Source organism: Hippoglossus stenolepis, chromosome 2, assembly GCF_022539355.2.
Source record: "Hippoglossus stenolepis isolate QCI-W04-F060 chromosome 2, HSTE1.2, whole genome shotgun sequence".
NCBI lineage: Eukaryota > Metazoa > Chordata > Actinopteri > Pleuronectiformes > Pleuronectidae > Hippoglossus > Hippoglossus stenolepis.
The window spans coordinates 2015119-2040558 of record NC_061484.1 but is presented as its reverse complement, the minus strand read 5'-3'; the positions used below and the strand labels follow the sequence as shown (position 1 = coordinate 2040558).

Genomic DNA, 25440 nt, shown 5'->3' with positions numbered 1-25440 from the left:
TCGGCCTTTGGGAGACTAAACAAAACAAGGCTTGAAATAACAACAGCTTGATACCAGACAGTCCATATAGTGAAATTAGTTTTCCCAACATAAGATATTGTGATATGTTTACTACCACAACCTGGGTCGTTAATTTAACTGTAAATGTCATTTGACTTGAATAACCTGTTGTGTGTCCATATGACAGCATGAGAAAGCTGCTTTCTTATCCAGGTTTCCACAGGGCAAAATGGAAATGTAAAATCATAATGACCTTAAAATCATATTACTATTATTAATAATAATAATACTCTTGTTATGATGTGGATTCGAGGGGCAGTTTCGAAATTAGGAAGGACGGGTCATGGTCAACCATGGATCATCAGCAGTGGCCACTTACTGAAAACATGTGGTGTGATTGTATTCTTCTCTTTCTGCATTTACAGCCTTTGTAGCGGTACTTAGTGGAAGTTATTCTATTGTTAATTCTTTTTTAGCTCTGTCTACCTGTCTCCGAAAATAAACTGGACGTTTTATTTATTCTTCTTATGAAATTGATCATTCACATTTAGTTGCGCTCGCAGTGCGCGTCAGTTCGTCTTTTTTCCTCTCGCTCGCCGTCTTCAAGCTGCGCTGCTGAGCGATAGCTCACTTCCACCAATCACAGAAGCCATGCAACATTTCTCAGCCAATCCAGAGCGGCTGACTGGAAGTGCGCCTCCATCTATGGAGCTCCGGGCACTTCCTCATTGAGGTGAAGGCAACAAAACGTGTCTCTGCGATGTGAGCCTGTCGTTTGGAAACTACGAGACCTAGAAGACTCTCACGCATCAGATCAGAGCCTGCGGGTGGAAGCGGAGGGACATCGTTAAAATGGGGGTAAGATATGATCATCGAGTTATTTTAAAGCAATTCAGCTTATTTCTGAGGGATGACTAGTTATAATGGTTGGTGGGTTGGTCTTTACTGTGTTGTATCATTGCCCGATTGGCTGCTTCTCTTGACTGATCGTGTGTTCGTCCACTGATTAACGTCCTTGGGACATATTAACCAATAAGCTGCGAGGTGATTTGTAACCGTGCTGTTATTGGTTGCTTGCCATCTCCTCTATACGCCTACTGGCTTCTTTTGTCCAATCAGAGTTTACAAGTCTTTCGCGTGAGTGACACTGGTACAGACCAATGAATGTGTCGCTTACCTATCTAGGATTGGTGCAAAGCACCTTTGTGGGAGGGACATGGTGATGTTTTGTGATGGGATGGAAAATGGCCGCTGTTCGGAGTCCGCTCTAACTTCACACTGTGCCAGTTGTACCAGCTGCCACAATGTCCGCCCTTTCTCACAGAATATAAGAAATATGTGAATGTGGGTATTTTAATATAACTCCAGGTCATGTTGAGTTGGCCTTTTATAAGCAGGACGCTAACAGAAAGCTAACAGCAGCAGGACACGGTTTGGAGTGAAGAAGAGAGGGAACAAAGCTCGAGTATTCACACAGGCAGGATGCTATGAGAATAATAACTTTGTGTGAGTAGCCTTTTTAAATGAAACGGGGACTAATGGTAACCTCTCCTATTTAGTCCATCAAACATCCAGCCAGTGAGAGTAAAGACATGTTAGACTGGTAGCGATGAGTGTGAACTTCCATGTTCCTGCACAGACACAAGCAGAGAGTGTTGCCCTCTCATATGATGTGAGTAAAACTAAGAGTTGGTCCTGTTTGTGTTGAAGTTAGTCTTGTTTCGTGTTGTAAGTCTCTCTCACTGGACACACACACACACACACACGCCTTCCTGCCGCTTGTTTACTATCCACCGGAGCCATGTGGCGCGCAGCCACGGCTCGATGTTAGACCGATGGCTCTGCTTTAATGCTCCTCGTTTAAAAAGCTCAGTTTGGTTGGACACAGTTTTCCAGTGATGATGGATGACTCCAAGCAGCGGCACAGCAAAAGACTGGTGAGTTTAAAGAGCCTCCCTCTGCTTGCGCGGGCGAGGTCACCAACAAAGATAATGTTGTATACAAGACAGGGTCGCTGTGTGTATGTTTACCTCTTTACCGTGTGTACGATTATAGATCTGTTACATACAACATACATAAACAATGACAGGCTCTGATGTACAGATATATCTTATATATATCTTATATATCGCCCCTTTCTTGCAAGATATTTTTATATATCTGGATTAGTGTCTTTTAATACGACTTCATGTCATGTTATGTTATGAGCAGGGCGCCTTCATGAGGTAGGTACAGAGTAGAGACAAGTATATTTGTTACTGTAAAATTTGGGTCCGTACATTTCTTTGTCAGAATTATTCCCCCCAAAAAACACATTTACTTGATATTAAATCGATTATAATTAATATGTTTCAAAAACTTGTTTTTAAAGCATGTATCAGGTTTGCTAATATATCCATTTTGTATTATATTTGTTTCATGAAAATTGGAATGAAATTTGCACTTTTTTTTTTACAGAAGGTAAGCTTTAAAGCCTTAACATGTCAAGTGGTGTAACAACAAAAGAATGAGGGAATATTTGGTCCACCATGATTTTATGAAAGTATACTCATAAAATAAATTAATTTTCACACGAAAATATGAAAATAGATGGTTTTGTTTCTTTCTCGAGATTAACATTGTATGTGTTTTCGATATATAGAGCAGGGTATTTTCTGAAACCACATTGTGTGTTCTGAGTAGTCTTTTACAAACTGCACAAAAAACATGTTATTATTATTTTACATTTTTATTGTCATCACATCACTCCATGCATCTCACCCATGTATGTATGTGTATAAATACACACACACACACACACACACACACAAACACCCAATGCCTTACTTTAGGTAAGGTAGTGCTCCCCTAAATTACCGTCATGGAGCATCATAATCCAGAAATTCCAATTCATTGTAAACCATTTCATAGTAGATAGACCACTTACACCATCTCTTTTCAAACAGGTTTAAGTTCCCGCTCATTTTATGAGTTAGATATTACATTTGATATGTTTGTTGAACTGTGTCTCTCCATTTCTCTGTTTGGGGACATATTTTCTGGAGCCAATGTGCTGATATATTATTTTAATTTTGAATATAGATAGATTTCTATGGATAAATATAGCATCTGACAATAAGAGATGGGTGAACCTGTGTCTTATAGTGTGAATTAAGAAAAAACATCAGACAACACTGAATCGGTGTATAAACATCTCTTAAATAAATAGGTGTTACAGACACATAGGTATCTGTGTTTACCAATATGAGATTTGAAAACTTCCCATTTAACATGAAAAAAAAGTAAATGTCTTAAGTCATATATTCTATATTCTTTTATATATTTGGTTGTATTTGTTTTGTTTTTATTTAGTTATGTATGTTTATGCAAATTTATGGTCAGACTATAAGGTATAACGCCTTCATTACATGCTTTGTCTTAGGGTTTAACAACAATATCTTAGGATGTGTTGCTGTTTTTTTAAATATAAATATGGGTCGATATATCATCATTCTTTTACTGCCCAATATCAGTATCTGCATCAGTCGGGCTCTGATCTGAATAGGGCCTTTGTGTCACCTGCCATGATGTGGAAGCTCGCACATGATGCACTTTTCTCTCTGCCAGTTAATGCCAATGTTTGAAAGTAATGTGAAGATATGTTTCTACAAGTCAGTTTAAAGGATAATATGTTATATAATGGAAAAGAAGAGGAAGGCTGATATGAGCTACATGTGTGTTCTGGTTTTGTCCACAAATGTTCAACTCGGGTCCTTTTTTAAGCTTTTTGATGGTCAAAGCTGAACACATGGTTTACATTTCTTATCTGTTTTTTTTCCCATTTCTCCCTTGTTTATTATGCAGTGATTATTTTGAAACGACTGCTGTCTGAGTCTTCTCAGGATCAGAGGAATATCCAGTTAGGCATAAAATCCAACTGTAATCTCCATGTTGTTTTGGGAAGTAGAGTTGGTTTAATTGACATTCTGGTCCTGGTGTTTGAGAGTTTTTTGTATTTTCTTTCTTTTCTCTCTCTTCTTATCTTTACTGTGCTTCTTAATGTTTTCTTACCCATCCACCCTTTTTTTCCCCTTCTTAGCGAGCTGGTACCCGGCGACGTTACCATGACGATGGTATTTCAGATGAGGAGATTGATGGAAGGAGGATGTTTGACTTGGAGGACAAAGTCAGCAGTCAGAGGTTCACCTCTGACAGGATCATTCGCATGGAGGGAAAAGGTGGGCGAGCAGTTAGCTTGTATTTGTGTATGGTACATGGCTTCTTAAGTTGGAAAAGAAAGACTTTTACCTTTTTAGAGAGATGTTTTTTATTAATTAATATGTGACAGAGTTTAACATCATCAGTGGCCTGACAACAGGAGTAAGACCAGTGAGTTTATCTATCCACTAATTCCAGAAATCTCTGTCTGTCTGTGGCTCACATATCTCGAGAACCGCTCCTCTTATTGACTTCACATTTAGCTTGTGTATTTTTGAGAGCCCAAGGAATTGCAGTGTCGAGTTTGGTGCTATTTGAACATTTGATAAAACCAATATTAATTAAATTGCATAAACAGGCTACAGCAGTGGCAGCTAGGACTCCTCAAAGTAAGAGATGCTGTGGAATTTCACTGAACTTTGAATAAGTAGGTGAACAGCTCTTCATGCAGCAGTGGTTCAGGGTCTCGTAGAGTATCATTGTTGAGTCTTCCAGCAAGTCTTTATTTGCAGCAGTTAAATTACTGCAGGTCACTTTTACAGTTTCATAGAGAAAGCTGCAAACAGCATCACCACAGGCCAAGTGAACAGCCCATTCCAAACGGACACTGCACTTGTAAAGATGGATGGTGCGTCTCCACTTCCTTCCACTGTACAAGAAATGGAGCCTAAATATCTTGGATAAGGGTTCTGCCATCTTGCACTGGTGATGTCATTGACACATACATGTGCTAGACCACAGCAGTCAATGATGGCGTTTCCCTCACATTTTATATCCCATCAGAAACATGAACACTTGAACATACACACATAGGTGATAACAACCACCTAAAATATTTGACGTGTACTTTGATTTTTTTAGTTTGGTCCATGTCCCATCTATTAACATGGAGGTGGCAGTGTTTATGTCCGACTTCAGTAAGACGTGATGACTCTATGACATCGCTGGTTCTTGCTTCCCTTTGACTGACACACGTATCACTGAAGTCAGAAATGTGTCATGTACTGTAGCATCATGTGTGCAGTGTTAGTCTGTCACCACCACCAGATTGAGTTTCTGCCAATAATCAGAACTAGTGAAGTATTAAAGTCAGCATTGAATGATAAAATAACAAATATAAACTGTGTGTTTTGTTTATGCATTTCTTAGACTTGTCATACGAGTTCGTCCAGAGATGTGGTCTTAGGGACCCAATCATCTTTGAGAAGCCTGATGGACTGGGAATCATGTAGGAATTTTTCTCCTCCTTTTTACTCATCTACATCCATCCCACTTCTTAACCATATGATCCCCGTAATATGTTGAATATCATCTTGTTGTTCTGTAGGATGCCTGATCCTGACTTCAGTGTCAATGACGTCAAGCTGTTTGTTGGTAAGACTTCCCACACAACGTTTCTGTCCTTTTAATCAATCAGATGCTACTTCAAGTCTCAGGTTCAGTGTTTGAATGAGACATTTACTTGAGCAGAGAGACTGTAACTTGACATTTCACTACAGTATTATATATCGTAGTATTTTCTTGATGAATAATTTGATCGTGAATGTAACGATAATAATTATTTTAAATTTGTCAGACCAACAGTCAGTATATCCAAAACTAAAAGAGTTCAGTTTTTCATGGATATGAACATTTCCAGTGGAAATTCATTGGGAAGTTCATTTCATTTCCACAAGTTCAACAACATTTACTTTACATTTACTGTTTAATTTCAGTATCAAATTGATCTGACATGGACATGACAAAACTGACTAACTGTAACTAACCACTAAACCCCATCTCAGGTAGCAGACGTATGATTGACGTGATGGACGTGAGCACTCAGAAGGGGACAGAGATGTCCATGGCCCAGTGGGCACGTTACTATGAGACCCCTCCGTGTCAGAGAGAGAAGCTCTATAATGTCATCAGCCTGGAGTTCAGCCACACCAAGCTGGAGAACCTGGTCAAGAGACCGACCACAGTACGTCCACATACTTCATGAAGAAACCCATGCAAACAGAAGCATGTCAGCACTCCAGTGAATATGTCTATGTGTGTTTGTAGGTGGATCTGATTGACTGGGTGGACAAGATGTGGCCTCGTCACCTGAAGGAGAGACAGAGGGAGTCCACGAACTCTATCAATGACATGCAGTACCCCAAAGTACAAAAGTAAGTCCTCCCTCTTCAGTCAAATCTATCTGGATGTAGTTGGATAAATTCCTTACTACGTTACTTAATACAAGAAACTTAATCTCCCTAAATAAAATAACTAATTTAATGGCCTGGACATGTGAATGTTAATTTCCTGTTGTTCTTGTGTCTGTGCAGATACTGTCTGATGAGTGTGGAGGGCTGCTACACAGACTTTCACATTGACTTTGGAGGGACTTCAGTGTGGTATCACATACTGAGAGGAAGCAAGGTGTGCCCTGTGGGCCCTAAGGGGCTCTGTCTGTATTTGTGAAGCACTGTCCCCTCTTTTACAGCCTCATAGTTTCTGATTCAAGCTTTGCTAACTGAAAACATGCATTACAACATGTGTTGTACACGTTTGAATAAATGTGCAGTCAAGAATGAGAGGGGATAAATGTTTCTGTTCTTCTAAATAAAAGAACTGAAATGTTCCATCATGGGAACTGGTGTACAGAGTGTGTATATAACTGCAAATGTGTTTGAATGTGTGTTTAGGTGTTCTGGCTCTTCCCCCCCACCCCTCCGAACCTGGAGCTCTATGAGAACTGGGTGCTGTCAGGGAAACAGGGAGACATTTTTCTGGGTGACCGGGCGTCTGACTGCCAAAGGATTGAACTCACACAGGGCTGCACCTTCATCATACCCTCAGGTCTCGCGCACACACACACACACACACACATATACACACACATACACACACAGACACACACACACACACACACACACACACAGTGAACTCACTTCATGCTGAATGAATACAGGAATGTGACAGAAACTTATGTGCATGTTGTACTCAGGTTGGATTCATGCTGTCTACACCCCTGTGGACTCTATGGTGTTTGGAGGAAACTTCCTGCACAGCTTCAACATCCCTACGCAACTTAACATCTGTAACATAGAGGACCGAACGCGGGTAGGTGCAGAAACCCTGTAAGGTGTAAACGACAGCAAGTGGCTGATGATTAATGGTCCTCTTTAATCTCCTGCAGGTTCCAGGGAAGTTCCGTTACCCCTTCTTCTATGAGATGTGCTGGTATGTGTTGGAGCGTTATGTTTTCAGCCTGACCAGGACCTCCTACCTCACACCAGAGTTTCAGAAACACTCGTTGGGCATTGGTATGAACCCATCCTACATACTGGGCCCATGCACTGTATGGAGAAGTTTTTCTTTTTTGTGGTGGGTTGTTTGTGTAGATTGGTTGTAAATGGAATGTGTACCTCCTTCCTTTCATCAGGTCTGATGAAGCCGTCAAGCCCAGATCTGGCTGTTGAGCAGGTGAAGGAGGAGGAGGTGGTGGGAGGGGACAGTGATGAAGAGCCTTCAGAGCAGCAGTCTGACAAACCTGCAGCTAAAATTCATCTGACTCCCTTTGAACTGGAGGGGCTCTGGAACCTGCTGGGTAAACTGGAGTCTCTGCCCTCCAACAAAAAGTGTGTCCCAGCTGGGATACACAATGCCCCTGCACTCATTACACACATTAAGGTATGACTGTACTGTTAGTGTGTAATAAAATTCATTTCTTCTTGATTTTAATCCTGTTAACAATGATTCTCCACTGCTCCCTCTCTTGTCTCTGCTGTCCTGCAGGCACTTCTGAAAGAACATGCCAATGATAATTCCAAACTGTCCTACACAGGAAAACCCATTGTCAAGTGGCCAAAGCGGGTAAGCAGTACTCACTTTTAGACAAGCAGCATATTTGTAGTGATGATCATAATCAATGTAGAAGTGCTATGTCATGGGCAATTGGACTTTTTGTGTGTTTTTAAAAATGACTAATTTCGTTCCCCTTTTTTCATCAATGAAAATGTGTTATGTATTATTTTGTTTTAAACTGCATTTGTATCATAATTACTTGTCAACAATATTCCTGATATCATTGCAGTTAGTGTGCAATGACACAATTGTCTTGACAAACATATTTAGTCATAATTTTCCATTGGCGACAGCAAAATAAACATTCACATAATCTTGCTATATAGTACAATTACTTTACCTGTTCATTGAGGGGGGGTGCTAATAAAAAGCCAACACAACCGTTATTTTGGGGAAAACCCATTTTTGTTTACTTGCAGAGTTTTATCATTTATCAAATAAACCTTATCTTGAGAATAACTGGTTCTTGTACTTGTGTTTTCTTTGACCTTAGCCATTGTTTCTTTACTTTTCTCCACCAGCCATCATGGTACCAGCCGCCGCCTCCTCCTCCAACACCTCCGCCTCGTCCTAAACTGGCCTCCACACCCATCATCCCACGACCACAGAAACCAGCCTCCTCAATGTCTGTGCTGAGACGGCGCAGGGTCAGGTAGGTAACAAGATGTGTGTGTGCTTGTGTGTCTGTGAAACCCATTATAGCCGTTTTTAGACATGAATTCCTCAGAATGTCCGCTGAATTGGGTCTGGACTTTCTCCAGAGTTTTTCTTTGACACATAAACAACACAGCAGATTCTCGGATCCGACACGTTCACAACAAAACGGACATCTCTGGAGCGTTCAGGTCAGGGGTGGTGCAGAAGGCAGGGCATAATGTATATGTTCTGTTTCGAAGATAATGTTTTATTGTTTATAGCACATTGACACCGGCATTGGCCCTTATCAACAAAAGATCTTCAACCTCGTTGGCTTTCTTTCCTCTTCCTCCTGTTCATCCTTAGATATTTGTTTTGTTTTTGTAGTTTTCAGTTTTGCGTCTATCGCATGCTAAATGTCATCAACACGCCCACTCGCTCAAGGTAAATCATCTGGAGGATCTCCTGCTGTATTCTCAAATAAGCTCACTCCGACATTATCCAAAGTTTTTACTATGGGACTGGCAGGTGAAACTCCAGAGATAGCTCAGAGCCTCTGACTCAGACCTTTGTGATTTCACATACAGCCCCTACAGAGCATGTCAGAAGGGTGTAATTTTAATATTAACTTATTTTATTTAACTCAGCAAATAGCTTTTTTATTTGTTTATCTGGTGATCATCCATTTGATGTGGATGTTTTTCTGTATCTGCAGGTGTAAGCGCTGTGAGGCCTGTATGAGACCAGAATGTGGAGACTGTAACTTCTGCAGAGATATGAAGAAGTTTGGAGGACCAGGGAAACTCAAGCAGACCTGTGTGCTACGACAGTGTCTTTCTGTAAGTAACAGTGATTTCTCTATTTCTTCATTTATACATGTGCTTTTGTAACTTTACATCTTTTATCTCCAGCCGGGCCTCCCCCTGTCTGCAGTGTGTGAGATCTGCAAGGAACCCAATCAAGAGGAAAGTGGAGACCCCTCTCTCATCCTGATGGAGTGTTCCAATTGTGCCCAGATCGTCCATCCTGCCTGTCTCTCGGTACAACACAACACTCACAAACATCCAAAATCAGCCCCTATTTCCTATTTAAAAGACAAATGGGAAAACACAATGGCAAATTACAAAACATGACTAAAGACACACTGCACAGACTCGTACTTGCAATTTAGGATGTATTTATGATGGCTACTAAACACAGTATTGTCCACGTTGGTGACTGATAGTTTATTAATGTTTGTTCCTTCCTGTTGTGCATGGGAAATGTTTTACTGGTTGAAAGCCAACAGCCATTCCCTACTTAAAATGGCTTCTCTTTGTCAGAAACTATTTGCCTGTTGAAGGTTTAGCACCAAAGCATCACAAATAAATACATCACTGTAAGTAAGGCAGTATGTCTTTTCAATAGGTTTGGTCCATTTACTTTTCTACAAAGTATCTGTCACTCACTAGATGTGCAAAGGATTTTTCTTTGGTGTTATGTGCTTTCCATGGTTTCCAGGAAGAAAATGCTGCTTTGTTTTCCACAATGAGGGAAATTCCACTTAATATTTTTTTGATTTCTTTCTGGTACCTGGTTTCTATACTGTTTCCAAATAAAGGCTAATGTCACATTTCCTTCTCGCTAAAGAGAGCAGTCAACACAACAGTCCCTGCTGACTGGAGTGTGTCCATATTAGAAATAATCTCTGTCCATACTAACACACCTGTCACATGACCATTCACGTACATTACTCATTTACAAACAGGAAGCAGGTTGTCTACTTACAGTTTGTTGCATAGTTAGAGGAAATACCAAAACTGAGGAACAGCAATGGTGAAATGTAAGAGCAGGGATTTATATTTTCTTGGAGTGACGACGGGGTGGAACTGACAGCAAGTGTTACCAGCTCTTCACATTTACTGCCAGTAGTTGATTCTGATGAGCGCCAATCCCTAGCATACAAATGGGGGATAACAGCACTTGATCTGATCTGTAGTGGGTACTGGGGTATGTTTCTTCCTCTTGTCTGATCTTCTGTTTCATCTGCCTCTTAAGGTTCAGGGGGAAGGACTGGTGAACAAAGACCTGCCCAGTTGTTGGGAGTGCCCAAAGTGTGTCCAAGGAATCACTGACCCAGAGGTACATGGTGTCTCTCTCTCTTTCTCACACAAACACACGCACACACACACACACACACATACCCACCCTTGTATCTTAAACACTCAACTGCAGTCAGTCTTCTGAGTGTGTTTGCAAACACTTGCGGTCTATCAACCCAGCATTCTCACACTCAGTCGTGGTGTGTCAAAGCTAATGGGTATTGTGTCTCTTGTCTGTTTGTTTCCATTATTTCTTTGTTTTTTTTATTTTTATTTTTATTTTTATTTTTTTGTGGTTACTTTGATTTTGTTTTTCTTAAAATTTGATTTAACTCCATCAGTCATCAGGCAGCGATGAATCGTTGGCTGCCAGCCACCAGCAGCACATCCGCCCCCATGGCCCCCTGGTCCTCAGGCTGGGCCCCGGGCCCTCTGCTACCATAGGGGGTCCTGTGGGTTCTCAGCAGGACGGGGAGGTGGTTCGCTGTGGCTTCTTCCCTCCTCCTCTTCCTTCCTGCTCTTCCTCCTCCTCAGCATCACTTCTATTGGTGGCGGCCCCTCTGCCTTCTCAGCCATTCAGCTCGAGACTGGTGAGAGGTGCCGCCTACTCTTTGTATGTCCACACCCCTTTTTTTCTTTCCATCTTTTTCAAGAGAAGAGACACAACTCTTGATGTAATTTTGACTGTGATCTTGAAATAATCACAGTAAGAGAAATATGTTCTGTTTTTATAAGCTGCTTTCACACATGCACTGAGCTCCGGAGAACCTCCAGACATTCTCTTGAGGGGCTGTGTGTGAGAACACAAATGTCCAGGTGAGAGCCTGTGGACTTTCTGCAGAGTTTCTCTGGCCAGCCTCCTAGTAAGAAATCGCAACAGACGCAAAAATGAAAGAAGAAAACTAATTTCTCATGATGAAAAAGTGGCACCAACCCTCACCTGAATTCTCAGGAGATTTCTTTGTTGGTGAGAGAGAAACTCCGGCTGTGTTGTTCAGTGTGAGAGGCAAACTCAGGAGAAAGCTCAGACCCAATTCTGCTGACATCCTCCAGAGTTCATGTCTGAAAAGGGCTATAGTCTACACAGGGGTAGTGGCTCTTCTCTCAGACTGTCAGCTTTTTTCATTGTGAAGCTGCCTTCAGCTCAGGTTGTCATTTTAACACAGCATGCAGTCCAGACCACAAATATGTAGTCACTTACACTTTCTTTGTTCTTGAGGATCTGTGCCTCAGTAGATCAAGTTTGTAAAACAAATACACATGTAGTGTAGTAATGATGGATACTACAGTAAACTGCTCTGTAGTAGTTTGACACCATAGTAAGAAGTGATAAGAGATACAGATAATGCCCAATTTTTACAACAGCACCGAAATCTCCAGAGCGGTCAGGTGAGGGGTGGTGCAGCAGGCTTAGGCACGAGCTAACGTTTAATTCCACATGTTTTTGTTGACATTAACACAGGTGTCGACCTGTATGACCAAAAGCTCTCTTGACATCGTAGTCTCAGTCTTCTACAGCTTTTTTTTAAATCTCATTTTTTCATCTGTCGCATCTTGTGTCATCAACACACCCACTCGCTCGAGTTGGATCCTGCTCAGAATCTCCTGCTATGTTCTCCCATAGGCTCCTTTTAAACATGAGTTCATTGCATGTCTGAAAGCAGCTCTCGTCAGTTATCAAGAGAAGATTTCATGACTGGAACCTCAGATTTTCAGCAAAGTTGCAAACGCCTGGTAAACCTCAGTTCTCGAACAAAGTTCTATGGACTGATGAAGCAAAAACAAACCTCTGTCAAAGTGATAGAAAGTCGAAGTAAAAAGGCAAAAAAGCAACCGCTCCAGACCAAAGCCAGTTCCTCCTATGGCTTCACTGAAATTGGATTTATTGGTGGTGTCCAATGCTGATGGAAGCAGCTGGATGCAGATTGTCAAATACATGAAAACTCAGTGGATGAGTACAAAACATCTGTCTAAATTCTTAGAATCTGGACGGTGTATGCTGTAAAGTTTTGTGCAGATTTTTCAGTTTGGTTACTTGACTTACAGTAAGTGGTTTTCAGTACATCTGATAAGTTTGCTCATAAGAATTTAAAAGTCACATCAGTTGTTCAGTGTCACAAAGGGTGTTGAGAAGCTGGTGTTCAGTGTCCCTCTTCATTCACTTTAAAATCTGAGTTTTTTTGGTCTGTTGGCACAACACTTGAACTCTTTTCTGCTCTCCACAGTTGCAAAGAGTGGTTATCTGAGTTACCGCAGCGTATTCTCCTCTGACCTCTCTCATCAACACAGATCTGCTGCTCACTGGGTGTTTTTGTTTTTGTCGCCATTCTAAGTAAAAAACTCCCAGAACAGAGGTTTCAACTGCCACATGATGAACAAGCATGATGTTAGACTTTTCTGTGACAGGCATGTTCAGAAGCAAAATGTCTAATTCTGACCTTATCAGCATTGTCTTGCTGTACAACTTCAATTTTAGGGTCCATGTTATACATTGTACATAAAAAAGGACCTAAATATGTTGTGATGTGTGCTGAAGACTGAAGATGAATATTGTGTTTTTTGTTGATCAACTTGATTTCAATTCAGAACACTTAAATCTGTAGTCAGTTAGTTGCTCTTTGCCACCATACTATGGTTACGTTACAAGTGATGACGTGTTTCGATTTACATTTGCAGCAGAGTCAGACCAGTTTATTTACAGACCACACACAGCACTGTGCAAGCTCCACTAAATCTCCATCCACTGAGTCGCACTTTTTATACATCAGCTATTTCCCATTGGAAAATGGCTTCTTGAAATTCAGTTTCTGATATTTTCGTTCCTCTTCCTCCAGCAGTCTAAAGGTGACAGAGGTGAAGGCAATCCATTGGTAAGTTTGTCATGTTGGTTTTCTACTAAACATTTTGAGTTTGTTTCAGAGTACCCTTTTGATTGAAGGTCTAAAATCTTATTTTTGTGTCCGTTTTTCTCTATACAATCCTTCCAACACAGCATCTTTTACTTTTTCCCTCTTTCCTTGTATCTCCAGAAGCGCAAATCTTCCTCCCTCCTGGACGCTCGAATGGCCAAGATTTACCGACGACAGAGACACAGCCACGATGGAGACGACTCTGCCAGTGATGACGACGATGAAGGTTTGTCTGTCTTAAAAAATTAAGCTGAAACACCTTTTCACTGACTATCACTTGGTGTTAGTGACATATCACAGATAGAAATGAAACGGTTCATTCCAAAGTTAGCACGTTTATCAGTATTATTGCAGTATTGTTAAAATTTGCTGGAAATATTCAAAGATTAATGATTCACAAACTATAGTTATGTCACCAAGTTTTATATTGACATAAATAAATCCATACATCAATAAAAATGCTGATCATATTTTTATTATTTAGTGAAGGTCGACGACTTGTAACCAAAATGCCAGAGTTGGGACAAAATATCTGCATTTGTTAAACGCACAAAATTTGGTGACAGTGGATGTCAGCATTTGTTAGCTATGGCCAGAGATTACTATCAGTTCTCTTGCTCTCACAGCCCCCACCTGCCTGCCACTCTTTCCGCCATTGTCTTTACAACAAACGCTGCGCTTGCAGCTTTTGATAATCGTGAACCGTTTCATCCCTTATCACAGAAAAACTAAATAAAATAATATCTCTACGATAAAACAACAATATTTAAACTTCAATTTGAGTCAAGATATATGTTGTTGTGATTGTGGTAAATAACATAATACTGACCTTATCATCCGTCCCACCCATCTCGCTGTCTCTGTAGCCTCTCAGAGGAGAAAAATGATGCTCCATGCTCGAGGGGGGGGCCACTCTTCCAGGAGGGGGTTTGTCCCCAACAGGAGAGGTCTGTTGAGAGGAGGCTCAGCCCAAAGAGGAAGCAGAGGCCTTGTAACTTCTGGCTCCTCCCTCCTCAAGCTAAAGCGAGGCATGAACATGAAGGAGAGTGGGCGGAGGGGACGAGGGGTGAGGCTGCGGGGAGGCTCCAGGATGCAGCGAAGAGGAGATGATTCGGAGGACTCAGACGATGACGACGACGATGATGACGACGACGATGATGATGACGACGACGATGATGATGATGATGATGAAGAAGAGGAGGAAGAGGAGGACAGTGAAGATGGAGTGAAAGAACAACAACTTCGCAGACGTAGGAGGAGGCGCAGGACTGACTACGATGAAGATGAGATTGAGGACAGTGAGGGGCAGGAGTTTGACCCTGAAGAGGAGGATATGGACACGCTGGAAGATGACGAGGAAGATGACGATGGGGATGAGGATGGGCGCTGGGATTCAGACCCAGAACCCCCGGTCCTCCTGGTGTCTGATCTCAATGATGACCTGCTGAGTGGTTCCTACTTGACTGTCACCCTACAGCGCCCCCACAAGGCCAAGAGACAATCTGGTAAGACTTCAAAATCCCAACATTTACAGTGTGATCAATTTAGATTATAATAAATACCATATAAGGTGAAGTATATATTCATGTTCCATAACTAAACTGTCAAAATGCTCAGGCTCGATAGTTCCGAAGCTTGAAGCAGCCATGGGTCCGAGGACGGCTGCGATGGGTGCTGGTGGTCAGCAGGGCTTCATCCAGAGAAAGACGGCTCTGTCCAAACCCTCACGATTCAAGGGCACTGACACTACAGCTGACAGCGTAACACTAAGAGGACCTGGCAGGTAGAGCTTAACACTGGATCGCATTCTTCTACTCATGTTACAAGATGTTAGTTAGTGACAGTCAAATGTGAGTTAAGACACAATTTTGATTATTATAATTTTTTTTCATAATGCAATAGTGTTGGTTTTAGTGGGAACAAACGTTTCCTTATGTCTGGGGGATATAGCTGGGGCATCATAGCACCACAATGCTTCATATATAAGTTTGTTGTCACATGTGTGAATTTGGATATTGCACCTGACCATATGTTTACTTTAATATTATTTGTATTAATTGTTCAGCTCGACAGACAACAGCTTCTTTGAATGTACAGTCCGGAAATGAGACCAGTAATTCTGTGACTAATGACCAACTGCACTGAACATCATGTACTTCGAAACCTTTGTCTTTTTTAAAGTGTTGATAATATTTCCACGTTTTCCACTTCCCGTCTTGTGTGCATGTGCGATATGTGACATTATTAATCAAAACCCCATTTGATATTTTGTTATCCGTTAGGCAACGTATGCGGGGTAACCATGGCGACAGAGGGACTAGAGATTGCTCAGCATCGTCTTCAGAGGATCAGGAAGCTGCTGCATCCTCCTTCCAGTCTCCTCCGTCCCTGCTGTCCGTGCTGTCCTTTAAGGACGAGGGTAATGAGAGAGGCGGGGAGAAGGAGGTTTGGGTGTCTGTGTTCAGATACTTGACCAGAGCCGAGCTGCTGGCCTGCATGACTGTGTGTAAGGCCTGGTACAAGTGGTAAGTCACACTTCTCTCCTGCAGAAGAAACACATCAACATGCACTATGTGTGGATGTCTCTGACCTTGTCCTCCCCTGGAAGACAAGAATCTGAGCTGTGACACAGTCTTGTCTCGTTGTCCTGTGCAGGAGCTGTGACAAGCGTCTGTGGAGCCACTTGGATGTGAGCCGCTGCAGCCCGGTCAGTAATCAGGCCCTGGCAGGTATCGTCAAACGCCAGCCCACCTCTCTTGACCTGTCCTGGACCCCCCTGGCCAAAAGACAGCTCAACTGTCTGCTCACCAGGCTCCCAGGTACACACACACACACACACACACACACACACACACACACACACACACACACACACACACACACACACACATAGACATAGATCATGCAGTTTCTACATGTCCTTTCACACCTTATCCTCCAATCTGTTTTAAAAATGTTCCAGGTCTGAGGGAGTTGAGGGTGACTGGTCTGTCGTGGTCCTGTCTCTCAGCGTTGGTCTCTCCCACTCTGCCTTACCTGCGGCTGCTGGACCTGCGCTGGTGTGAAGGCCTTAAAGACGCCCAGATTAAAGAGATCGTCTTGCCACCTGGTCAGTAGCAAACCTTCAGTGCACCATGACAGACGGAGATCTGTGTTTACAGGGAATGAAAGGAATGATTTACCATGTGTGTCACAATCTAACACAACCCCCCGCACAGTCGATTTGGGAAGTATCCAGACCTTTTCACTCTTCATATTTTATGTTGCAGCCGTATGCTCAAGATATAATCAATCTATACTTTATAATGGTCTGTATTTATATAGCTTTGTAGTCTTAATGACCACTCAAAGCGCTTTACAGTACAGCTCATCATTCATGCATTCACACACATTCATACAGTGCAGCACTTTCTCTATGACGAGGGTCAATTTTGGGGTTCAGTATCTTGCCCAAGGACATTTCCGTATTTGGAATGGGGAAGACTGCGATCAAACCGCCAGCCTTCTGGTTAGCAACAGCCACCCCAATATTTCAAAATCAAAAATGATCGATTGATTCAATTTTGATTTTTTTTTTTTTTTTTGCCAAATAATACAAGGAAATACTGCACACAGGATTTCTGGAGCCACGGTGACCATTGTGTGCTTTAACACCTCACCTTATTTTTGTACTGTAATGCATAATGATGTATTCTTCATGAGCCCACCCTGTCCCCAAGTGTACCACACAGACACCAGACCAGAGCCTGGCCACCAAAATATCAAAAGTGTGATGTGACTGTGCCAAAGTGCCTCAGAACACGCTGTAACCTCCATATTGACCCTGTCCTCGTCCTCGTCTCTCCTCCTGGTTCAGAATCCTCTCGCAGCAGACTACGGAACATGGTGACACTGCGTCTGTCGGGTCTGGACATCAGTGACTCTACTCTGAGGCTGCTGCAGCGCCACATGCCTCAACTGGAGAGGTTGGACCTGGCTCACTGCAAAGACATCACAGACTCGTCCATTGCTCTGCTGGCAGCATCCGGGACACACACACGCAACAACCTCACTGAGCTCACACTGGCAGGTGGGTGTTTGAGCTCACGCTCCCAATGATTGATCATGTGGTCTTTTATCCAATGACTGATCACATTATGTAGTTGGTTCCTTGGTAGAACACTAGGTGCTTCACCCTCCCCTCACGCTTCCTTATGTAAATTACATACTTACATTATTTAACTTACATTATTTAACACATTATTTAAATTACATACTTACATTATTTTAATCACAAGCATTACAAATACACAAAGAAGGCACAGTTCTGACTGTCTGTCAAATGTAACACTTAATGTGAACATAGTGTAAAAAGGTTCTATGAATCAGTTTGATGAAGAGACATGAGGAAATCATCTATGAACAATAGATTTATATACAATTCTACCATGTTTATTAACAGGTCTTAAATCATTAGGAGCTCTTAATGGTGCTCATGGGTTCCACTGGACCAGTCAGTGTCCAACACTTCTGAATGTCTGCTTCAATGATCAGAGCACTCCCTGACTGTGTGTGTGTTTCTCTCTTTCTCTCCAGGCTGTAGCGAGTTGACAGACGGCTGTCTGTCCTACCTGAAGCGTCTCACCTCTCTGAATCTGCTCGATCTCAGAGGTTGTAAGAGTGTCAGCAGACGAGTGTGTGACGCCTTTATCTCCGATCTGTCTCACATCGCCCTCTACTGTATGATGGAGGAGAAGCTCATCCAGCGCCTGGACTAAAGCAAACACACGGACACAAGTTTCCACTGGAGCGGAGTGTAGAAAAAGTGCTTCTTCAAATCATTTTTTTAATATTCTCAGTTTTTAGTGTTTTGTTCTTCAGACTGTGAAGACCATCAAAGCTGCTGTTTGATGACAGAAACATCGGACCTGACATGACAGATGATTAAGAACCAAAACTAAATTGCTCCTAAAATCAGGATTTTCTGGAGCAGCCTATAAACAACCTCTTGAGAGTTGTGTTTTTTACTGTTTACCCTTTGCGTCTATTCTTTGTGCGAAGCTAGGCTCAAACTGAACCAATCTTCTGAACTGACAAAACTACAAACACCTAATTTTTTTTTTATAATATTCCTTTAGAACGTCTTGAATCACTGAAAAGATTTTTGTGACTCTTCGAAGGTCCACCTGCTCCTCACATCTTCTATAATTTCTAGAATGTACTGTACAACGGAGGGAGCGCTGCTTGTGTTGACTATTTTTGGAAGTAAAAAAATATTGGAAAATAGAAAAGTGAATCTATTTTTGTTGACTGGAATGAACCAAAGTGGCAGTTGTGGTACATAACCTGTGTGCATACAGTGAAGTCATGTATATATTATGTTTATTTGTTTCAGTAATTTTTCTGTATCAATCAGGCATTTGATATTGTACATTTTTTTTCTAACACTGTGTGAAAACTTATTAAAATGTCCAACCATCCAACATCTATATGACTTATCCTTTGAGAGAGAAGGGAGCCAATCCCGACTGATGTTGCGCGAGAGGCGGGGTTCACCCTGGACAGGTCGTCAGTCTATCACAGTGCTGAGAAAAACAACCGTCACACTCAAGTTAGGGTGTACAAGCGGGACAGTGCTGTATCCAGTTCTTTATGCATCAATGCAGCTGCAGCGCAGCAGTGACTCACAGGCCGGTCAGAGCATGAATCCAGCTCCACAGCTCAGAGCACTTTGACACTCAGCACAGATTCAGTGTGCAGGTTGTTTTAAAGGGTCTGAATCAAACCAATTAAAAGTTAGAATTCTTGGTAGAAATCATGACAGAGCTGCCTTTCCCCTCAGATGGCTTCAGAGAATAATTATATATATATATTTGTAATTTATCTGCTTTTATTTCACAAAAGCTATATCCCTGATGTGAAGCATGAAGGTGTTAAGAAAAAGCAGACATCTGTGTCGATGGAAAGATCAAATCCTGAACAGAGCTGCTGACGTCAGTCCAATCATCAGAGATTCTGGACACGTCACATGTTCCAACCTTTACACTGACTATTAAAGCATCTTGAACCTGCTCCGTAGGACTGAATTTGGTTTTAACATGAGTATAAACAGGAGTTCTACTCATTCTATCACAGCTGAATTCAGACATGTCTGCGTGTAGGTAAGTGAGAACATCTGCTTTTTATTTTAGATGAAATTACCCTTTATCAACATTTTACTTGCATTTGTTATTTAAAAAAATCCTCAGAAAGACAGTCATGTTCCAATCTCAACTTTTATTACAAACCAAACATTAATTTACATGTTTTAAGAAAAACCAGTGTATTGTGTGTTAGTCATCAGTCTGCTCCTGAATGCTCTTGTTTCATCTGTGTGTGTGTGTGTGTGTGTGTGTGTGTGTGTGTGTGTGTGTGTGTATGTGTGGATGTGGATGGATGTGTGTGGATGGATGTGTTTGGATGTGTGTGTGTGTCTAATAGCTCCTGGTGGTCTCGTATGTCTCTGGGAAGGGGAGGCTGACGTGTCCACTTCCAGCGACAAGAGGCAGGATTCCAGCATTGGGAACAACATTCCATGACAGCGTCAGAGTGATGTTCTTGTTGGCTCTGGAGACGAGACAGACATGAGCACCAGGTTTTAATCATTAAGAAAAGCTGTGAAGTGCTGAAGGGTTATTACTTATGAATCATGGTGCGTGAAACAGCAAAACCTAATGGGTTACTAGCTTGCCATTAACAATACACTTACAGAGGTGTGTGTGTACATGCGTGCGAGCGTATTTCTAACCTGAGTCCGTTCCCATCGTCAAAGAAGAAGTATTTAGACTTCATGTCTCTGAGGTTCAGCTTGGTGTTTTCACCTCGAAGGACGATCTTATCCCAAAGCACCACCTGATTCAGAGACTGACACACACACACACACACACACACAGATAAGTGTCTTTCAGGTTACATGACAGCCCATTGACAGTGTCTGTTAATAGACTGATCGAACCACTAATGTTTGACAAGTTGTGTTCGTTATGTGTTTTTTGGGGAGCAGACAAGTGGAAGTCTCATCCTGCCACAATTTTAAAAGGATCCAAAATAATATGAAAATCTCTAACGTAGTGTTTTGTCTTGCTATCTAATATTTATCTCTTTAAAATCTTGACATGGCCTGGAGCCAAGCAATGTAGAGATATTTTCATTTAACAGTAAGTGTCAGTATATGTATGATGTATTCGGGGTTCCAGGAATATAAGAACTATTTCAATGGTTTACTCTTGAGCCTTAATAATGTCTCGAATATACTGATTGTTTTCTCATCGCACCTTTCCCCCCACAGCCTGTAACCATCTCTCCATAAATCCACTTTTATAAAGATGTACATTTATATTTATGGTTAACGTTTTTAGTTCTTCAGGGCTTAATGCCGCTTTCGTTTACTCTCTTGCTTTTTATTGTTGTAGATATATTTTTTACTTTAAATTTCGAACTTGCTGGACAAATAAAATGTATTAATGATGAATTATTCAGTATTTTTCCAGATAATCGTTTGAAAAACACTGCAACATGCCCATCACATTACAACATAAGTCTATGTATCATATATCATTGTCTATCCAAGCGTACAAAACTATCAAAATTAATTTTCATTTAAAATATTATTCAACTAATCATTTCAGCCGTAATCTGAAGAACATCTGCTCATAACTCCACTTCTGTCTCTCTCTGTGTGTGTGTGCGTGCGCACGTGCGCGTGTGTGTTAAATAGCACCTACATTACTCTTTGAGGCATACTCGGCAGACAGATAAAGAAATAGCTGTTTCACGTTCCAGTCAAAAATTGGCTGCAGATGTAGCAAAGTTAAGAAAAACATGACACCACCACAGACACCATCACCACACCAGCAGGACCTGGGACTGGCATGGTCATTACACAACACACAGATGTATTTACTTGTTATGGACCTCAGTGAAATAGTTCAAATGAAAAATGTCACTCAGTCTGGATATTCTGGAAACAGATTCTGGAAGGACCAGATGTTTTTTTTCTTCTGTTTTGGACTTTTTATCAACAGGTTGACTTAGTTCACACAGTAAATATCAGTATATGGATGGACAGAGAGAATGTCAGTGTTTCAAGAATATAAGAATCATGCCGATGGAACATTCTGAGCCTTAACAACGATACTTATCACAGTCCAAACATCTCTGAGGAGTCTAAAGGATATTAGCTGAGAGGTCAAAGGTGAGGAAACCCAGATCACTGCGCTCTCTGGGTCCTGTGAAGTCATCAACGTTCTTCCTGTTCAAAGAGAGAGAGAGAGAGAAGGGAGATGAGGATGAGGGATGATGGAGGAAACAGCCCCAGACATTCTGAAAGCAGACTGATGGCAGAGAGCTGCTGGAGAACACATGACATGAAATCACTGGGATTAGAGAAACTGATCAATGTGTGTGACATCAGTTCTGAAGCGGTCACTATACACAGCAGCTCACGGGCTCTCTGAAGATCAGAAACAGAAATACTTAGTACATATTAATATCTGTGTCAGGTCATCACGAGCGGACAGCACTGAGTTCAGGTGTGAACCGTCTGAGACGTGTATGGCCACGCTCCTTTAGCTGTGTGAACATGAACATTTTAGAAACCAAAAGCACGTCTCAATGTTTCAATTTTGTGAGTCTACAGTCACTGCTGCACCCCTTAGGATTGTTGAGGTTGGAGTTAAAGGCTTGACACAGTTTGAAACCACGTTTACATCCTTCAAAGCTGAGCGAGATTTGCATTTAAATCACAAATGTAGTGAAAAGGTTTTGAAATGTTGATTCTATTTGTGTAAACAGGGCAGTTTGTGTTAGCCCTTATCTCACAAATCCAAATCGGACAAGTGTAAATGTGGCGTCTTGAACGAGACCTGATCTCTCTGTGTTTCACTGAGTAAAGGTTTCACAGGTTTAAAGGTGGTTTTCAAACCGTGTTCAGTCTCAAACTACGATGCATGCCACTGCCACAACAGGGAGAGGAGCACTGTCCAATCAGACACTGACTTCTGGCATAAGAGACAATTAGAATGGCAGCTCTCGCTCTGTGGCTGATTCTCTCTCACACTTCCTGTAATTCTCCTTCCTGTGTGTCGTGACTCCACCAGCAGCTGTGAGATTGAGATGTTCAATGTGCTCCATCCCTGTGTGAGCTGCCCTCAGGTTGCACAGGTTCACACTGGGACAGGCTGCTACCGCGTCGCGTCCCACGAGCAGAGCATCAGCCCCCGAACACGAAGTAAACACGTCTGTGAGCTGGTCACTGTCCGTGTGCACACACACAACCTCCGTAAACACCAGTCAGTGTTGTGCTAACAGCTTCATGCTAACGGCTGCCGCTCTTACAGCATGACTTTGGAGACGTGGATGTCCACAGGAACTCTTCTGTCTTTGAAGGCAGTGGTGACGAAACAGCCGAACGTTAGAGCCGCCATGACGCTCAGAGAGAAGGCGAACAGAGAGTTCGCTCTGGACAGAACCGTATTCATGATGGAGAGCCGAGAGCCACACCGATTCAGACACTGTGCGAGGCTAAGCTAGCAGCTGAGTACAAACAGGAAGTGTCAAGCGGTGGGCCACAATGACGTACCTCCTGTTCCGTTGTTTCAAAATAAAAGTACCAGCATAACAGGATCTGTGACCAAAATAAATATACAGTTGGAGCCACACTGATCGATTATTCAGTCAACAGAAATTAATCGGACACTATTTTGACAGGTGAATAATTATTTTTGCCCAAAAATATAGAATTGGCAGATTGAAAGTTGACCACAGAGGATCTTTATTTATAGTGTTTTCAGCAGACGCACAACAAATATCAAACATTATTCACAAATAACAGTTTTGGACAAATAACAAAGAATCTGTTGTGACAACTCTGCAATGACATATCAATTTTCTTTACAGGTTGTATCCAAAATCCCCCACTCACTTGCTACTCACTATATAGTGTGGACTAGTTTGAGGACTGGTTAGTCCATTATATAGTGGATTATATAATAGTGGACTATATAGTCTATTATATAATGGATTATATAATAGTGGACTATAATGCCAGCTACTATCTACGTAAAGGGTAATATATATACTTCCGGGTTTGTGTGTATTACCGTTAACTTGATGCAGCAGGAAACAGGAAATCCTTTTGAATGGGAGTGATGAGTAGGCGGAAGTAGTCAATTAAAAGAAAACTTTATTAACACCACAGAGATATTACAATACAACAAAAAACAGTACACGAAAACAAAATAATGTCCAACAACAACACAACTGAAACTGTATGAAGTGAAAGTGTGGATACAGATACACTACATGCAAATATTAAGAAGGAAGGAACAGTTAAATTCATTTTACAATGTTTCGTAAAGCTTTTTGTTTTTCAATATTTTAAATACAGTGATAGAATGATTGATGTTCAATAAAAACAAGTTTTCATCAGGATGTAATCAGGCTTTGTGAATGTGATATACAATATAACAATAAGACCACAGCTTCTATAACAGGGACCATGATCTTATCCCAGATTAATCATGAGATTTGAAGGTTACTTGAATAAGTACAGGTTTAAATGAATGAGAACATGACTAGGCCTGCTCTTTACAGAAGCAACATAGATGGGAAACATTGGATCTAAAGTTGTGATAGAATACATTGCATGGATAGTATCTTTGTTTTTAAAAAAGTGAATAAATCACTCTATTATTATTATTATTATTATTATTATTATTATTATATATTATTCATTACTGTTGTTATTATTATTATTGTTACTGTTATTCTTATTAAGGCAGAACCGCTCTGCTGGACGGGATGCATCCTGTTCATAAATAAGTAGACAATAATTATATTAAGATATGGTTCATATCGAGTTAACAGTTTGAAAGTTCATCCAAACTATCAATCAGCAACCTGTTACATGTAGCATCCCTCTGGCACATCTGGAACCTCTGGGCTGGCTGCAGGTAAATGTAATCTAAAAATCTCACAGAGTAAGGCTGCCAAAGTTTGGCCTACTTTAAAAAGCTGCAGTCAGTAGCGCCAGTCTATACATAGCAGCTGCTCCTTAGGTTACACGGCTATGTTGTGTATGCTTGTGGTGGCACTACCTGAAGACTTGCTGTGAAAGAGGCTGTTTAAAGTTAGACTGATATATAGGACCAACATTGGTTATTTGGTGTTACTTGTCAAGTCAGTTAGTGTGGTCCACCTCAGGGAAGAAATGGAGGCTCTCTCCTCTGACCCACAACAATCCACTTGTACTTTTAAATCATATGAGAAGTTAGATAAGACATGTGATCTAGTCTAATAATAAAAAACATTATCATGTTCATGGAGAGTAGGTCGAGGTGATGGAGTGATATCATGTAAACGTTTTTAGGACACTTGGATGTGTGATTAAAGATGTCGCCGATCTTTTACCAGTCTGTAGTGGACAGTCCAATATTCTTTGCTGCAGTCTGCATGGCTCTTTGGTGGGGCCTGCTCAGGAGCCCAGAGAGTTGGGTGTGGAGAGGAGGGTTCAGCAGAGACTGTTAAATGGGGAGTGAGCCTCACCCCTACAACAGCAGAGCACTTTCACTAGGAGAATGATTCAGTTCCGCTCTGGCAAAAACCTTAGAGGAAGTCCCTCCTGCCAGCTGTCATTACACAGCACAAGTCTCCTCGTGGGCACTCCTGCATCCTTATATGTGATGGTACCGATTTTGAAATGTCACATAATTTGTACATTGCAGGACAATCCAGACATAGATATGTGCATGAGTGAGTGACTCTTC

General features: G+C 41.5%; 2 protein-coding genes across 8 annotated transcripts; one reads left to right on the top strand and one right to left on the bottom strand.

The window, feature by feature from the left end:
• Positions 1-712: 712 nt before the first annotated feature.
• kdm2aa (lysine (K)-specific demethylase 2Aa) lies at positions 713-19119 on the top strand. 6 transcript variants are annotated; one of them, XM_035176035.2, is made up of 27 exons: positions 922-1672; positions 1889-1937; positions 4079-4217; positions 5347-5425; positions 5525-5571; positions 5982-6160; positions 6244-6350; positions 6510-6603; positions 6870-7023; positions 7172-7287; positions 7364-7490; positions 7610-7857; positions 7963-8040; positions 8553-8683; positions 9383-9506; positions 9579-9707; positions 10705-10788; positions 11090-11338; positions 13586-13618; positions 13778-13883; positions 14524-15162; positions 15275-15440; positions 15940-16182; positions 16313-16476; positions 16620-16766; positions 17514-17726; positions 18233-19119. In XM_035176035.2, the coding sequence occupies exons 1-27, from the start codon at positions 1626-1628 to the stop codon at positions 18412-18414; spliced, it is 4074 nt and encodes a 1357-aa protein (XP_035031926.1). In that variant the 5' UTR covers positions 922-1625; the 3' UTR covers positions 18415-19119. The 6 variants fall into 6 exon arrangements, with proteins under 6 accessions (XP_035031943.1, XP_035031926.1, XP_035031919.1 ...); XM_035176028.2 differs by having other exon boundaries at positions 923-1672; positions 13583-13618; XM_035176052.2 differs by lacking the exons at positions 922-1672; positions 1889-1937 and adding an exon at positions 713-858 and having other exon boundaries at positions 13583-13618.
• Positions 19120-19892: 773 nt separating this feature from the next.
• Positions 19893-23239, bottom strand: spcs3 (signal peptidase complex subunit 3). Of its 2 annotated transcripts, XR_007034802.1 has the most exons (6): positions 23012-23239; positions 21853-21926; positions 21400-21476; positions 20424-20539; positions 20054-20242; positions 19893-20019 (listed from the first exon to the last, which is right to left on the bottom strand). XR_007034802.1 is itself a non-coding variant. In XM_035176139.2 (5 exons), the coding sequence occupies exons 1-5, from the start codon at positions 23152-23154 to the stop codon at positions 20110-20112; spliced, it is 543 nt and encodes a 180-aa protein (XP_035032030.1). In that variant the 5' UTR covers positions 23155-23239; the 3' UTR covers positions 20031-20109. The 2 variants fall into 2 exon arrangements, 1 of the variants encoding a protein (XP_035032030.1); XM_035176139.2 differs by lacking the exon at positions 19893-20019 and having other exon boundaries at positions 20031-20242.
• Between the last annotated feature and the right edge of the window lie 2201 nt (positions 23240-25440).

Excerpts from the sequence above, each read along its gene's own strand:
- kdm2aa (XM_035176028.2), top strand. The coding sequence starts at position 1,626 with ATGTTCCTGCACAGACACAAGCAGAGAGTGTTGCCCTCTCATATGAT. Across the intron at positions 7,491-7,609 it reads GAAACACTCGTTGGGCATTG|GTCTGATGAAGCCGTCAAGC; the intron begins GTATGAACCCAT and ends TCCTTTCATCAG. Across the intron at positions 13,884-14,523 it reads CAGTGATGACGACGATGAAG|CCTCTCAGAGGAGAAAAATG; the intron begins GTTTGTCTGTCT and ends CTGTCTCTGTAG.
- spcs3 (XM_035176139.2), bottom strand. The coding sequence starts at position 23,154 with ATGAATACGGTTCTGTCCAGAGCGAACTCTCTGTTCGCCTTCTCTCTG. Across the intron at positions 21,927-23,011 it reads CACGTCTCCAAAGTCATGCT|GAAGAACGTTGATGACTTCA; the intron begins GTAAGAGCGGCA and ends CTCTTTGAACAG. Across the intron at positions 20,243-20,423 it reads GACGATGGGAACGGACTCAG|AGCCAACAAGAACATCACTC; the intron begins GTTAGAAATACG and ends TCTCGTCTCCAG.